This window comes from Cicer arietinum, chromosome 4 (assembly GCF_000331145.2).
Source record: "Cicer arietinum cultivar CDC Frontier isolate Library 1 chromosome 4, Cicar.CDCFrontier_v2.0, whole genome shotgun sequence".
Taxonomy (NCBI): domain Eukaryota; kingdom Viridiplantae; phylum Streptophyta; class Magnoliopsida; order Fabales; family Fabaceae; genus Cicer; species Cicer arietinum.
In genome coordinates this window covers 26,919,497-26,936,654 of record NC_021163.2, presented here as the reverse complement: position 1 = coordinate 26,936,654, position 17,158 = coordinate 26,919,497, and the positions used below count along the sequence as shown (strand labels likewise).

The following is a 17,158-nucleotide window of genomic DNA, read 5'->3' as shown; positions in this document are numbered from 1 at the left end:
AAACATATTATCAAATTCAATTCACAATCCACACCAAAACACATCAAATTTCCTCGGTATTAACTTAGAACACGTCCAATACGACAAACACAAATCAACACAACAAAACACTCAAACACATCAAATTTCATTTACTCATAATCATACACAAATGAGTTAAAGTCATTTTCCACGAAACATTCATCAATAACACCAAAACCTAACATCTAAGATTTTACCCGTAAAGCCTTAGATTCATTTTCTCCAAATCAATACTCCAACCCTAACAAAATTCTTTTCCACACAACAACAGATAAGTCCCTAAATGCAAACTAAAAGTTTGGAAGGAGCCCTTACCTTAACGTTAGTTTTAACGTGCGTTTCCGGTATAGCGAGTAATTCCGATAAAATTTCCGCTCGCAACGTCGCCTCCAAATTGGTCCCCTAGCACCGTAGCGTGGTAGTGAGCAACTTTCCCTTCTAACTCTTCGCGAAGCGAAGCTTAGATCTAGATGAAACAGAGGGATTTGTGTTTGACGGTTTTAGAAACCCTAACACCGTTTTTCTTCGTTTTCGAATCAAAGAGGAAGTATGAAGTTGAGTAATCTTCTCTTTCACACTCACCAAACCTTGGGTTTATGTTTCGAATCAAAAGAAAGAACCGAAAATGAAAAATGGAAGGAGGGAGAAGGAGGGTTCTCGCGTTAACAGAGGAAGAGGATGGAAAATCTCAATTTTTTTCCTTTGTTTTTCCTTTCTTCCTTTTTCCTTCTTTCCTTTATATATCCTTTTCTTTTCATTTTCCTTCCTTCTAATTTCCTTTGTTTCTATTCTCTCCAAACAAACACATATACATATATATATAAATATATATTAATTACTTTTAACAAATATCTCAAAATATCTAGATATTTGTTAAATTACCATTTCACCCGTAACACATTAAATTCTTCGTAAACGATTCACCGCAGTTAATTTAATTTATTTATCGACGAGTAATTTTAATCGGCATCAAAATATCTTTTTGATCATATAAACTCCAAAATATTATTAATTTTGGCTAAAAAGCATTCGAGCCAAAATCCAAAATACACAAAAATACATATAGTATACTTTAAAATTATGGGTCTTACAATATACAAAAGTGTCGCCCTTAACCTTAATTACAAGTTAATCAGTTAAAAAAAAATTAGATTTAATATAAAATTTTAATATGACATCAGAGCTATTTATTTAGAACATCAATTAAATTATTCACACGCCAAAATTTAATAGTATTAAACATCAGAAAACTCAATCTCAAAATAAAAATAGATAAGTTTTTTAAAATTGAGTTAGTAGTTCCAATATAAAAGACTATTTTACTTTTGTTTTTAAATATAAGACTCTCTTGACTAAATTAAGAAAATTAAGATAGATGACAGTAATATTAAATTTATTGACAATTGACATTATTTTATAATTTTACCATGCAAGATAGATATTTAGTTTTCTTGATAATATTTATTTTGCAAAATAATATGTAATATAAAATGGACAAACAAAAATCTCAAAAGAGTCATATATTTTAAGACAAATGTATAATAAAATCAAAGTTATCTATGCACCAAATTCAATAGTGTTTAATGTGGGGATGTATTGAAAAAAACACAAACCACACACTATTAAGGGATAAAACAACGTTTAAAAAGACCCTATCACCTTATAAATGATGGTGTAAGGATAAATTAGAGCAAATATAAAGACCTCACAATCCTATAATATGTGTATCAAATGAGATCCAAATCAAATTTGCATATATACTTATTTCACAAGAAGTACTTATACGAAGGTAACTTCACATCTCTTAACATGTTTGAAAGATAACAACTGGCTTAATGCATTGCCAGCTTTGTTTTAATACAACCAAGTTTAATTTTAAGGGAAAAGACATGAAGTCAACACTTAAAATGTTGGAATTATTTTTTGTCTCAACCAACCCTTTTACCAGACAGACGATCATAACATGGAATTATAACCTTCAAAAGACGAGGTGATGGTTGCTTATTATTACTTGCCAACACAATGTCCAAAGCTCGACCAATTGCATTATAGCGATCTGGTGTAGCACAAACATAAGCCAAACCTTCAACTTCCGAAATAATTTTCTCAACTATAAAAGTTGCAACCTGTAATGATATAAAAATAACATTAGGAGATAATGGTAACAAAAAAAATATCCAAGTGCCATTTACAATTCAAGTAACTTTTATATTTTCTACACTCACACAAAAAAGAGTGTAAAATTTGATATACACGTTTTCTTTGGTTTTCAAAATTTGGAGACAAAAGTAAGATTATGTTTCCCATGAGTAAGACAAAGAACATTGTTAAGACTGGAAGTAGTAATGGAGGTGGAAAGTGTGGTACAGGCGAGCTGTCAAAAAATGCTCCAAACTCTACGACATCCTTTAAATTTATTTTTACTAAACCTTGATATTAGACCTTTTATTAAAATAATTTTTTTAAAGCATTGTTCTATTATTTTATTATTTTTTGTGGGCTTAAGGGAGAGAGCTTAAGGGACAGACGATCTTAAAAAAATTTCGAAATTTATTTTTCTTGATAGTGCAAATGTCACTTTTCATGATAGGTCATCTACATAGAGACATATGATAATGCAAGTGTCATTTTCAGATTTGTAATAAATACATTTGTCACTTTAAACTCATTTGATATAATTAAGTTATCAAACTTTTCATGTCATTGCTTAGGTGTTTGTGTAAGACCATACAGAAATTTATCTAACTTATAGACCTTGTTTTATTGTCCATAAATCACAAAATCTTCAGGTTGTTCCATATAGATTTCTTCCTCCAAGTCACCATTTGAAAAAGCAGTTTTGACATCCATTTGATGTACCACCAAGTTATGAACAACAACTAATTAAATGAGTACTCTAATGGATTTAATTCTAGTGATTAGTGAAAAAGTGTCGAAGAAATCTATATTTTCTTCTTTTTGTATATCCTTTGGCTACAAGGCGAGTCTATTGGTTTGCAATAAGAATGCAAGTCTACTAAATGTCGGATCCTGTTAGACTCTATAGAATCCATCTCGCCGTTTATAACTTCTTTCCATAAATATGCATGCAAAGAAGATAAAGTTTTTTGAAGATTTGCAGGATTCTCTTCTAAGGTATAGACTATATAATTGGTTCTGTAATCTTTAGCAACTCTAGCTCTCTTACTTCTTCGAGGTTTTGTTTCGCCTTGTTTGTTACTTTAAGTGCTTCTCATCACATGAACGTGACTTGATTCCCATCCTCCACTTTATCTCGATGTGAGAGGGACTTTATTTTCATAGAAGTCAACATCATTTGACTCTATGATCACTTTCGCATTTAGGTCATAAAACCTATATGCTTTGTTGTTTGTTGCATACACGGGGAATACACATTCATAGACTCTACTGGCGAGTTTAACTCACTTGGGATTGAGGATTATGACATAAGCCAAACAACCCCAAGTTCGAAAGTAAGACAAGCTCAGTTGTCTTTTCTTCAAAATCTCATAAGGAGATGTTTTGTTCTTAGATTTAGGAATTCTATTCAAATCATAACAAGTAGTTAATAAAACTTTCCCGCGCCAATGAGATGTAGCACCAGAGTTAAGCATGATAGCAACAACTAGTTCAGTAAGAGTTTTGTAGAAGTTGTGAGATTTTAGAGAAAAGGAGGAGAGAAAATAATAAAGGTTTGAATATTATTGATTATAGTTTTATGATAACTTGATTACAAAAGACCCAATACTAATCTCTATTTATAGAGAAACATAGACTCAATCCTAAATAAGGAATAAATCATAATAATAATGAGAGATATTCTAAAATATCTCTATAATTATAAATTGATCCTAAGAAATAATTTAAGATACTCTAATATAATATAAAAGATATTATAAGATATTTTCTAATATTCTAACACTCCCCCTCAAGCTAAAGCTTACTAAATTTTAGCTTGTTACAAGAAAACAATGTTTTGCTCTGCAAAATAATAAAAATGATGGAAAAGCAACTCAGGGATGCAGGTGAAGTCGGAGAGAATTGCTATAAATATAGTCTAGCCAGATAGCCGATATGATAATCAGCCTGAGAGAAATTCATGGCAAGCAATTGAACAAAGCAAGGTCCATTCTTCTAAAAACTACATTTGGAAGCTTCAAACCAATAATATTGGAGAGGCGTGCTTCAAGGAGAGAAAGGCAAGACCAGTACATCTGGGACAAAGATGGGGCCAATGCATCTGGGACAAATTGCCATGCTAAAGTATGAGTCATGAAAATAAAAGACATAGTCAGAATGACCATCAATGGAAAAAGAAGTCATCACTAATATGATTCCTCTGTGGGAAAAGGGGACACCACCAGAATGATCGTCGGTGGGAATAGAAGCCACTGTTATAATCTATTAGTAAGAACTAAATTGCATGACAAACACAAAAGAGGAAGCAGCGCGACTCTAATGAAACGAAGCCATGATCGATCAACGGAGTGAGAAAATGCATCCAAAACAGGAGAGACAATGGTTGTTTCAGAAAACTTTTCCAGCAGAGACGGCAGGCAGCAGCAGCAGACGGCAGCGGCGGCAATAGCAGACGGGGTAGCAGCGACGACAGGCAGCGGCGAAAGATCTACTCGTATGAGAGATTAGCAGCGTGTGAGAGCGCGTGTGATGGCATTTGGCGACGCGCTTTCAGGCATGACCTGATCTGGAAATGACTGCTATTTGCAGGAAAATTTACAAAAAATAGTGACAGCGGCGGCAGTAGCGAATTGAATGGAAAACGAGTGAAACGTGTTGGAATGTTGGAAAAGAGAAACTATAATTATATTCCCTAATTGTTGGGAACTCGGCAGCGGAATAGAGGCGGGATCGTTCAAGGAGGATCGAAATAGGCTCTTATTCCCTAATTATAAGATATTTTCTAATATTCTAACAAGATTTATTCTTTTTTTTTTTTTTTCAGTTTTACCATTCATTTCAAGCAAACATGTGCAGTTATTTCATTTATAATTCCATGCGGTTTATAAAAATCATTAAATAGACTAGAATCATATTTTGTTCCTCTATCACTGCAAAACCTTTTAATCTTTCTACTAAATTGATTTTCAATTTCAGTTACAAAGATCCTAAACACGTCAAGCACTTCACTTTTATTTTTCATTAGATATACAAAAGTATAGTCAGAACAATCGTCAATAAAAGTGATAGAATGATGTTTTCCATTTATCGTTAAAGTCTTGCTAAGTTCACATATTTCATATTTAAAAATAGTGTACAAATATTCCCCTATATAGTAAGTAAACCCTACCTTATTCGAATGAAAACTATAAACAATATTTTTCTTTACAACAATTTGAATATGTTCATCTAAAGTCATACCCGACCTCAAAGATTATCTCATGAGCTATCTTCTAAATTTTATGGGATTGAGCCTCCACGAATCTTTCATCGTTCTTTGATACTTGAGGTAATGGCTCACAACAGGATCATCAGCAAGTCTATTAAGAATATAATTCTTATAGAGGTAATCATTATCCTCTCATTGGGTTAATTATGCAGTTTTTTTTTTATTTTTTTTTTTTTATCTTTTTCTGTTTGTTCAGCTGTTTCTGTGACCACTGAAATATCATCTTTCTGAACATTTACAACCTTTTTCTTAGTTAGGAAATATAGCATTTTTTGTTAACATCATTTGAAGTGACTTCCGTCAAGCTGAAATGATTTATTGAAATCAGAAGCAGTGGAGCCAGATCGAGTAATATCTTCGATTGATATGACAAAAAGAAAAGTCTTAAAATTATTGTTTTTTGAGTTTCGAAAAATTGTTTAAAAACAAATTTTCAACCACTGAGAATATTACTAGGTTCAGTTGTTGACTAGATCGCTCTTTCAAAAAACTGTTTCAAAACAAATTTTCAGTCTCTTTAAGACACTGAAAACAGCTCAAACAAATTGTATCGGAGTTTTATGGCACCTAGAAAACCAAAAGAGAAAGTTGAGAATTGCATCTAACTGTGGTGTTCTTTTCATAATATTTTGACACTCTATATATATTGATGGAAGCAAACTTAAATATCCAAGGTGATACTTTAGTATTTATAGAAATTGAAAACTACTCCATATAGAAGAAGCTTTCTAATTAGGGGTGGGAATAAGCTAGACCATCCTCAGGGGTCTATGGCCTGACCTGTTTACTAAAAAGGTTAGACTCATACATTTTTTAAAGTCTATTAATTTAAATAGATCAGATTCAGACTTATAAATATGCCTATTAGTCCTAATAGACCGACTTATATATATATATATATATATATATATATATATATATATATATATATATTCATATTTGTTATTTTAACTTTGCTAATTATGGGTTCATTTTGTTTCTTTGTTTTTTTGGAAGATTGTTGCAAAGTTGTTAATTATAATTTTATTAGATTTGATTATCATTTTATTAGTTTTCCTTATAAGTTATATATAAAGGTCTAGTTTAACCTATTTAAAAAAATATAAAATATATTATTTAAATGTTTTATTGTGAAATAAACTTATAATTAAATTTTCAAGTTAAACTATACTTTTAAAAAAGATCAGACCAGACTGAAAAAAAATAATCTGTGATAAGCTGTAAGCCAACTCAAGTCTAAAAAAGCATATGAATGTCTATGATAGCTTTCACATACAAAAATAAGTAAATAAATAAATAAATAAATAAAATTGACTAAAATTTAAGAAACAACAAACTTAACCGTTTTTGATAATTCTTTGCCGATTTCCATATTGTGAAGGCAGAGTGGCATTACTTCACTTGAGAGAAGAAAACCTATTACTTCTTTGGTTTTAACCTGTGAAATATCAATTGTGAAGAAAAGATAATTATTACAATTGACAAAATATAAGGATAAATGGCATACAGATAAAAAAATAGGTAGTATGAAGCTTCCATGGAACTTAATACGAAACTTTAAATATTATTACAAGTCAACAAACAAGTAAACGAATTTGTATTTCCTAAAGTAAAAAATTCCTACATTTAGACAAAATATTAAGATATTTTTATCTTTACAACATACTACAAAGTCATAGACATTCAACATTTTTTATCTCTTGACAACGTTATCTCTAAATACATAAATGTAAGAAATTCAAATGTAGAAAATTCAAATTCTATGGAAACAAATCATTTGCAGCATTACCAATTGTGTCATAAATATTCAAAAATCAATTATTAGTTGGTATTTATTTTATGTTAATGAAATATTTAGGTACTTCCTCAAATAATTTTTTAGATGTCACTTTTGTGACAATATTTGTAGTAATTAAAATTATTCTCTTTTTCAGAACGAATGCCACCATAAGTAGATGGTGTGGTTTTTCCTTCTTTTTCACAAGTAGCCTCCTTATCTACTCAATTTTCTTTGTTGGAAATCCAAAGAGGCGTTACATATGTCGGTTGGGAATTAAACTCCAGGACCAGATGAATTTAACATTAATTTTATTAAATACTTTTGGTCGTTGATGAATGTAGATTTGGGCCCAGTTTTAGGAATTCAATGTCAATGCTAAGCTTCCAACATAAATTGGCTACATAAATTGTACATTGGCTACCAATCTCTATTCTCTTGGATATTTTTGACCTATTTATCTTGTACATTGGCTACCTAAATTGTTGAGTAAGGCTTTTGCTTCAAGATTAGCGAAAGTGACTGATTCAGTGATATCTTCCAATTAGTCGGTAAGAAAACTAGAAAGTGTTGTCTAATCTAACTTGTTAAATTTCTTACCTTAGTATCTCTCTAAATTGGGATGGAAATTGTTGGTTGACAAACACTCACTCAAGAAAGATGTTTTGGCTGTAAAGAATGGTCGCAAAGTGGTCGAGGAAGTTGATTTGGGCAATCCTAACAACTCTACTACTTCCCGATGGAAAAATATTGGTGGTTTGGGACTTTTGCAAGGCTGAGAGCAAGATTGGATTTGATCGAAAAAACACAAAAGCGATAATAAATAATATACAACGGATATAAAATTCCTCCAACTTGCAAGAACCCGTGAGGAGCAACAATAAAGGTATGGTAGCAAATTGGTCAAATAAAAGCTTGCAAAGAACATCGATATTTTAACGTGAAAAATCTCTCAATCTAAGGGTAAAAACCACGATTCGTTCAAACCAAGGAAATATCTCCACTATAATCAAATAATGGTACAAGACAATCTCAAAATGATGCGCAAATTGTGCCTACAACCAATCAAAGTAACAAAGTACTAAAACTTTCAAATGAAAAACAAAAACAAAAAAAACACCTAAAATACCTGCTACTTTGCGAGCACGGTTTCTCCCTCTCCAGACATCTTTTCTTTGATTGACCGTTGAAAACGAACACCTGTATGTTGCGAACTTGTTGTTCAAACCTCAGTCTGATCCAACTGTTAACGAATGCGCAATCAATATTTTTCTGAGGCTGTTTTGACAAAATCGGGAATTGAATTTAGTCTTCTCTTTTAGTGTATGCCTTTTTCTTCAAAATAGTCTATCAATAACAAACCTAATTAGACCCCTTTCCACTTGAATAAGTAAGATGCATGGACTACAATATTTGAGTTTTTCTCCACATAAGAAAATAACTCAATAACCAACATATCTCGCTATCACGACTATGTGGAGATAATCTCCCCAAACCGACGATATGACAACAAGTTTCAAACTTTACTCTTAGTAATGCTTTAGTCATCATATCAGAACCATTATAATTAGTATGAACTGAAGCCAACTCCAACAACTTAGCTTCCAAAGCATCGTGTATCCAATGATACGTCATATAAATGGGTTTGGACCTACTATGAAATGTTAAATTCATACCAAGATGAATAGCACTTTGACTATCGACAAATAATACACATTTGTCCTGAATAAACCCAAGCTCTTGCAAGAATTTCTTTAACCAAATCAACTTTTTGCATGTTTTGGTAATGGCAATGAGCTCTGCATCAATTGTAGACAATGCTACACATTTTTTTAATCTAGATTGCCTAACCATAACTTCCATTGTAAATTTAATCATGTAGCTTGAAGTGGACTTCCTCAAATCAATATCTCCAACCATATTTGAGTCGGAGTACCCCACCAAAATAGGTTTGTCACCTCCAAAACAAAACCGCATATATGTAGTACCACGAAGGTACCTCAAAATCCATTTTACTGCATTCTAATGTTATCTACCTGAATTTGACAAAAATCTACTGACTATACCAACAACATGAGCAATATCTAATTGTACCAACAACATGAGCAATATCTACACACCATTGCATACATCAAACTACCCACATCAGACGCAAAAAGAACTTGTTCCATGTTTCTTTTTTCATCTTTACTAGAAGGACTTTGTTTAGACCTCAAATGAAAATGAGTAGCAAGAGGAGTACTTATAGCCTTATAGTTTTTTCATGTGAAATATTTGCAACACTCTGTCAATATAGTGTTCTTGTGACATCCAAGGTTTACTTTCCTATTTCTCACACATGATTCTTATGTCAAGAATCTATTTAGCTACTCTTATGTCTTTCATGGCTAAGAACTCGTCCAACTTCTTCTTTAACCTGTCAATCTTGAAAATATTTTTCCCAACCATAAGTATATCATAACATATAACAACAGGATAATGAAATCATTATTAGAAAATTTTCTAACAAATACTCAATGGTCAGAAGTAGTCTTCATGTATCATTGTCTCACATAATAGACTCAAACTTTTTGTACCACTGTCTTGGAGTTTGCTTCAAGCCGTATAGACTTTTTCTCAAGCTATAGTCTTCCTTGCCTTTAACAAACAAACCATCAGGTTGCTTCATGTAAATCTCTTCCTCCAAATCACTATGAAGTAAATCTGTTTTTACATCCATTTGCTCTACCTCTAAGTCAAGAGTAGTTTCCAAACTTAACACGATTCTAATCGATGACCTTTTTACCACAAGTGAGAAAATCTCATTAAAATCAACACCCTTTCTTTGATGGAAATCTTTAACCACTAATTTGGATTTATACCTCGGAGACTTTGAGTTACTCTCAAGCTTCATTCACTCTATAGATCCATATGTTTTATAAATCCCTTTTGCCGTTTGGAAATTTCACCAAATCATAAGTGTGATTATTATGCAAGGATTTCATCTTTTCATGCATTGCATCCAACCACTTTTGACTTTCTTCACTCTCCATGGCCTCTCGAAAACATTTAGGTTCCCCTTCATCAGTCAGATTCACATACTCATCATAAACATACCTTGTAGATGGATGTCTATACCTCTTAGACCTCCTAAGTTAGGTTTCAAATGAGTCGGAAACATCACTAAGATTCTCATAATGTGACAACTCATGATCTTCACTTGTTGAAATATTTACCTCATCTCCAAGTTGATAATCATGAACACAATCATGTGGCTCATCATTCTGAACATTACCATTAGTAATATCCAAATCATGAACAGGTGACTGAACTGGATCACCATCAACCAAGATCTCTCAAGTGTAGTCTTCTCCACCTTATCATTGTCTTCAATAGTTTAGTCTTCCATAAAGACTACATCACGACTTCTGATAGTCTTTTTCTCTATAGGATCATACAACTTGTAGTCAATTTCATCGTCAGCATAACCAATCAAGATACACTACTTTGACTTTGCATCCAACTTGGATCTTTCATCATTCAAAACATGCACAAAAGACTTGCAACCAAAGACTCTCAAATGTTCATACTTAACATTCTTGTCAAACCATACTTTGTCAAATACCTCACTATTCAAAGTAACAGTAGGAGTTAGATTAATAACATGCCCCACTGTGTACAGTGCCTCACCCCAATAACATTTAGGTAATTTAGCTTCAGAGAGTATACTCCTCGCTCTCTCAATAAGTGTTTGATTCATCTTCTCAACTAAACCATTAGACTGATGAGTTTTAGGAGGAGTCTTTTCATGTGTTATACCCTACTCTTTGCAATAGACATCAAATGGTCCATAATACTCACCAACATTGCCAATATGAACACATTTCAGCTTCTTGTTTGTTTACCTCTCAACCAAAAAATGAAATTGTTTGAACTTCTCCAACACTTAGTCTTTGGTCTTCAAAGCATAATCCCGTAGTTTCTTGGCACAATCGTTAATAAAAGTAACAAAATAAAGTGCACCACTAAAAGACTTTATCTTTAAATGGCCACAAACGTCATAACGCACCAACTAAAGCAACTCTGACTTTCTAGAGGAATGATGCCTTTTAAAGGATACTCTAGTTTGTTTACCAACCATGTAGTGAGAATATTTCTCCAAATCTATATTCTTCAATCCTTGAAGTACATCATTTATGGCTAAACAATTTAATCATTTTTCACTTATATGACTAAGCCTTTAGTGTCACAAAGATGCTTCTATATCCACGACACTCACATTGTCTTTAGCAACCAAAACTTTTGTCCAATACAAGTTGCTAATTTTCTATCCTCTAGCCACAACCAAGTTACCTTTGCCGAGTTTCCATTTTTCTGAAGCAAAATGATTATCAAAACCACTATCGTCAAGCACATCCACAGAGATCAAATTGAAGTGAACATCTAGAGCATGTTTGACCCTTTTAAGCAACAATTGTTTTCCCATGTTACTTTGCAAGCATACATCACAAACACCAATTACCTTAGATACACCATAATTACCCAACTTCAAAACTCCAAAGTCACCTGAAGTATAAGATGTGAAGAATTTCTTCTTTGGTGTAACATGTAATGTAGCACCACTATCAATTATCCACACGCTCTCATAAGATACAAGATTAACTGACTCATAGTCCCAGAGAATAACAAGATCATCACTAGTAGCAGTAGTAACATGGTCATCATTACAACCTATTTGTTTCTCCTTACCCTTCTTGCCTTTATTCTCATTTTTCCACATAAAACAGTTCTTCTGTATGTGCTTTGTTCTATGACAATTATGGCATTCCATATTTTTGTGTCTAGACTTGAACTTGCTTATACTATTTTCTCTATCATCCTTCGTTTCTTTTTTTTTCTTTTCTGACTTCTTCCCTATTTTCAGTGACAAGAACTTTATGTTAAGATGAAGAACCCCATGCCTTCCTTCCCATCTCTTCAAGAGTTCATCATCAAACTTGATACCCATTCCTGACATCTGATCAAGGAGCCCCTGAAATTCACTCAAATGGTCTGAAATAGACGTCCCCTCCTTATACTTCAAACTTATGAAACTATTCAACAAGAATAGTTTATTATTCCCTGGTTTATACAAGTATGTATCTTCTCCCATATAGTTTTTTAATTTGTCTCATTAGCAATATGATTATAAACATTATCTTCTACATATTTCCTAACAAAACCAGATATCTGTTGTTCAAAATCTCATTCTTTTGTAGATTTTTCATTCGACTTTTTAGAACCAAAAATAAGAAGATGCATTTTTTCAAAAATAACAAATCTTTTATTTTTCCCTTCTACAAATGGTAATTAGTATCATTCAAGCATACCATCTTTATATTTATATTTGCCTTCATCCTTCAAGCAAGTCAAATAGCCCTTTAAACAATAGCTTTGATACCACTCTGATGCGAATAAACACAGAAACACGATAGCAAACAACACACAGCGAATATAAAATTCCCCTAACTTGCAAGAACCCGTGAGGAGCAACAAAAAATATATGGTAGCAAATTGGTCATATAAAAGCGCATAAAGAACACTGATATTTTAACGTGAAAACCCCCAATGCAAGGGTAAAAACTACAAGTCATCCAAACAAAATAAATAGCTCAACTATAATCAAATAAGGGTACAAGAGAGTCTCAAAATGATGCACAAATTGTGCCTACAATCAACCAAAATAACAAATCACTAAAGCTTACAAATGAAAAACAAGAAGAAAAAACACCTCAAAAACATGTTACTGTGCGAGCACGATTTCTCCCTCTCAATACGTCGATTCTCCAATCTGGCCGTTGAAATTAAGATCTGTATGTTACAAACCTTCTGTCCAAATATCAGCCCAATCCAACGGTTAACGAATGCGCAATCGATGTTTTTCTAAGGCTGGTTTGACAAAATCGAAAATTGAGTTTACTCTTATCTTTTCTCTTTTGGAGTCTACCTTTTTCTTAAAAATAATATATCGTACAACCATAATCAGACTCTTATCTACTTCAATAAGTGAAACACATGAGATACAATATTTAGGCATTTCTCCATACAGGACTCTTCCATACAGAAATATTTAGGCCCTCCCTAATCACACATGTGCCAATGTTCTAATTACACAAATTTATTGTCGGTCTAAGCCCCTCTCATTTGATGGAGGCCTTACCCAGGGGATTTGCAATGTAAGTGCAAGATTCTTGTCTCATATCAAAATATCAGTATTTGAGAGGGTAGCATGTAGAGGTGTGGAATCTCTCTCGGTGAAGGGAATTTTATGTATGGGAAGAATCCATATTTGAAGACTTAAATTGTTTATTGGATTATGTCACCTTATTCAATGTTGAAAACAAGTGGTGTTAGGGCAATTAGGTGCAAGGTATGTTTTTTGTTAAATCAATATATGCCTCATTATCCACATTATTCCTTCATCCATTGGAAGTACCGGAAAGGTGTCCTCAGTCCTCTATAAACATTGGAAGAGCCTTGCTCCTTCAAAGGTTATTGCATTCTCTTAAAAAAATTGCTGAGAAGGATTCCAACTATGCTCGATCGTTTTAAAAGGAAGGTTATCAAAGACACTAATGTTACTCATTGTGTATTATGCTCTAGTATTTCAGAAGTGTAATTGTTTGCTACTTATATTAGGTGTGGTTTCTCCTTTTCTGTTTGGCATAAGCCTTTTATATGGCTATGAGTGGAGATTCTCCTTTTATGAGTGATGTTTTGAAATAATAGCCATAGATAGATAAATAGATAGATACTTGATGTAATTACCTTCACCAAGGCAGCAATGACTCCAAGACTGGCAAGCCTCAAATGCTCAAATGGTTCTGACAAGCTTGTCGTATGAAGAAACGGATACACATACAGAGGCATGTTAGCTGCAGATAAGAAAACGTAAGTGTAAATAATTAAAAACTAATATCTTTTTTCTTCAAACGTTGTCATTAATGGGAAAGAAAACCTTGCTGAGATAATGTCAAAGCATTACCCTTATATTTCAAAAAGTGATGTGCCTTTAAGTTTTACAAATGCTTGTGAAATTATAGATATTGGTTTGAAATAAATCCCAACAACCTGTTATTATATCCATAGCACACTCACAATAAAAATAAAAACTATTCTTCTAAACACAAACTCTCTTTATATGGAAGGTGTTCATAGTGCAAAAACTAAACTGAATTGAATCACATTAATAATTTTGTTTGATTCTTAAAAACCACTTTTGAAAACCTGTGTTTATATTATAAACCAATTTAATATTGCGAACGAATTTTTAGTTAAAATAATTGGTTTAACAATTGTTCTTCAGTAAAAGAATTTTGAAATTCTTTTGATAAAAAAAAATTTTTAGAAAAAACATTTTGGAAAAAGAATTTAGAAATTCTTTTAACAATTTTTTTTGATATTTTTCAACAAATTTTTTTTGAGAAAAATAATGTAAAAGATTTCTCGATAAAAAAAGATCGATTATGCTTTCTTTTTTTTTCAAAAAAATTTCAAGAAAAAATGATTTAAATTTTTTTAAAATAAATATGAAATTCAATTTATAAACCAATTAATTAATTTGAATTTTTAGTTTTTGTACGATACAATTCAATTTATCAATTAACAATATATTTTACAGACCCCTAGTTCTACCACTATCAAATTAAACAATGTGATATTAATAAGTGCAACTAAAACAAAAATTTAGAGTAACTAAGATGAATAAGAAATTTGACATTACCTTTGAGGAATGACATCTTTGTTTCAGGGTGAGCTGCCACACACTAGAGAGAAAGTATAAGAGAAAACTGTTAGATGAATTGGTTAATTTTCATATTTTTCTTAGATGAAGAAAAGAAAAATGATAGAGAAAAAAGTATAATATGGACTTTTTCTCACCTGAAGTAGTGCAAGAGCATTGCATACTCGATTTGATTGTGCAGAAGTTAGATTTGGTGGTGAAAGATCAGGATATATTGAAACCATTTCCTGAAAGAAAATAAAGTGTAAGTTAGGAGTGAACTATATTCAAAACAACTTTTAAATTAAATCATACCATCATCTTCCAGTATAGGATTTGAGAGGTACATATTGAAGGTTGCTTTGACATTGAAAAATAAAAGTTTGAAACATATAAATTAAAATTGGGGAAAGATTTATGGGAAAGAGATAACAATTCAAACGCTAGAAAAATATTACAAACAAAATTGTGACAAAAGTGAAAGAGTTCAGATCCTTCATATCCTAAAGAAAGAAGTTTACCTCAAAGACTAAAGCAAAGAAAGGAAACTAGCGCAATATATATTGTAGCATACCTGTAAAAGTGTTGCAATAGTGCCAAAAGAATTCCACAACAATGGTGCCAGATCTTGAAATATATCTGTCATCTAAAATATAAAAAATTGGAAAAATAGAAATGTTAAACTATAGTGTATGAGTTCATGAAACATTACCAAGTAATAACCAAATTTTAATTTAAACATATCAAAATCAACTAACTACTAATTTATTAATATTTATCTATAAAAATATAAAAGAAAAATCTGTGATATTATTAATTAAATGTGGTACCAATTTTCTACTCTCACAGTATCTCATACCATCTTTTCTTGTTCTTTTTCTTTCATAATATTAATTGTCACATTCTGAATTTTGTTATCTTTTCTTTCGAATTCACCTTTCTTTCTTTCAAAGTTTTTCGACCTCATGAAATTAAGATTTCATTCACATCACTAGCGGGGATTAATTAGCATACATGAATACTAGAACAAAATTGCAAATAGTAGATAGAAAAAATAATTAAAAAAAAACCCTAATGAACGTTTCCGTATTTCTCACAATACAACGATTTATTAAATGAGGCTAGTCTTACAGGGCAACATATCACGATTAAAATCATCCATAAAAACTTGTAAGAAGTTGGATACGATGGGATCTAACCCGTGGGTTTATTAATTAATAAAATACAAAAATAAAAAATTGAAAGATAGATGGTAGGAACCTTCGAGAGCACAGAAAGAGCATTTTCTCGGAGATTGGGATTGCTCAATTGAGTAATAAGGCGTTCAGCATGCAATATCCTTTCTGAAGCGTTACTTGATTCTTTATTCTTCATGGAGATTGATGGAAGGGGGAGATTCGCCATCGACTCGATCTGAATGATAAGATAAATGTTCAGCTTTATCACTTATCTATGTGATGATGTAATAATGTAAGCAAGAAAATGGCGAGTAGGGGAGTGTGAGGATTTTGAATAAGGATGCAACACGTGTTTTGCATGCTAGTGTTTGTGTTGTAGCGTAATGGAAATTCAAGCGATTAGTGTAGAAAATTTAGCGACCTAATGCTAAACGGATCTTCTCCACTAAATTGACGGAAGAACAAGAATTGACGAGAGAGATAAAGAATGGGGAGACCAAAACCCAATGCTTACAACAAATTCATTCTATTTCTCTCGCTAAAGCACTATTATTTTCTTATTTTTAATTATTATCATTTCATATGATGATCATTATTAATAAATCTATTCAGCAAAATTAATTAATAATGAATCTCAATTAATAATTATTCATCAAAATATTGTATTCTAATAAATTGTTTTATTCAACTTCCTTTTTTAATTATTTTCTCAATTTTAAATTATCAACCAACAACCACCATTTTTCTATAATCTAAAATTGCATTAATTAAAAAAAATGTGGGACATATATACCTGATCCAAGAAAAAAAAAGTAAAATAAAATACTACACAAAAACCAGCAAAAAAAAAGAATTCTGCACACACAAAAAAAAGCTGCAAAAAGATTTAAAAATTCTGCACACAAAACTGCATATATATAAAAACTGAAAAATAAAATATTGCTATAGAAAAACCAACTGAAACACAATTATCATCAATATAAGTGATCTCTAAAGTAAAAGTATTGACGGATACATTAACCGGAAAACAATGC

At 31.8% G+C, this 17,158-nt stretch overlaps 1 protein-coding gene across 1 annotated transcript; it reads right to left on the bottom strand.

Moving 5' to 3' along the window:
* Nucleotides 1-1,769: 1,769 nt before the first annotated feature.
* LOC101489736 (uncharacterized) lies at nucleotides 1,770-16,645 on the bottom strand. Its single transcript, XM_004497638.4, has 7 exons — nucleotides 16,207-16,645; nucleotides 15,521-15,592; nucleotides 15,105-15,194; nucleotides 14,947-14,989; nucleotides 13,992-14,098; nucleotides 6,771-6,866; nucleotides 1,770-2,147 (listed from the first exon to the last, which is right to left on the bottom strand). Exons 1-7 carry the CDS (start codon nucleotides 16,348-16,350, stop codon nucleotides 1,950-1,952), a joined length of 750 nt encoding a protein of 249 aa, XP_004497695.1. The 5' UTR covers nucleotides 16,351-16,645; the 3' UTR covers nucleotides 1,770-1,949.
* Between the last annotated feature and the right edge of the window lie 513 nt (nucleotides 16,646-17,158).

Coding starts and splice junctions, on each gene's coding strand:
- LOC101489736 (XM_004497638.4), bottom strand. CDS start 16,350: ATGGCGAATCTCCCCCTTCCATCAATCTCCATGAAGAATAAAGAATCA. Junction 14,990..15,104: donor ATGCTCTTGCACTACTTCAG/GTGAGAAAAAGT, acceptor CTTTCTCTCTAG/TGTGTGGCAGCTCACCCTGA. Junction 2,148..6,770: donor GCAAAGAATTATCAAAAACG/GTTAAGTTTGTT, acceptor ATATCATTACAG/GTTGCAACTTTTATAGTTGA.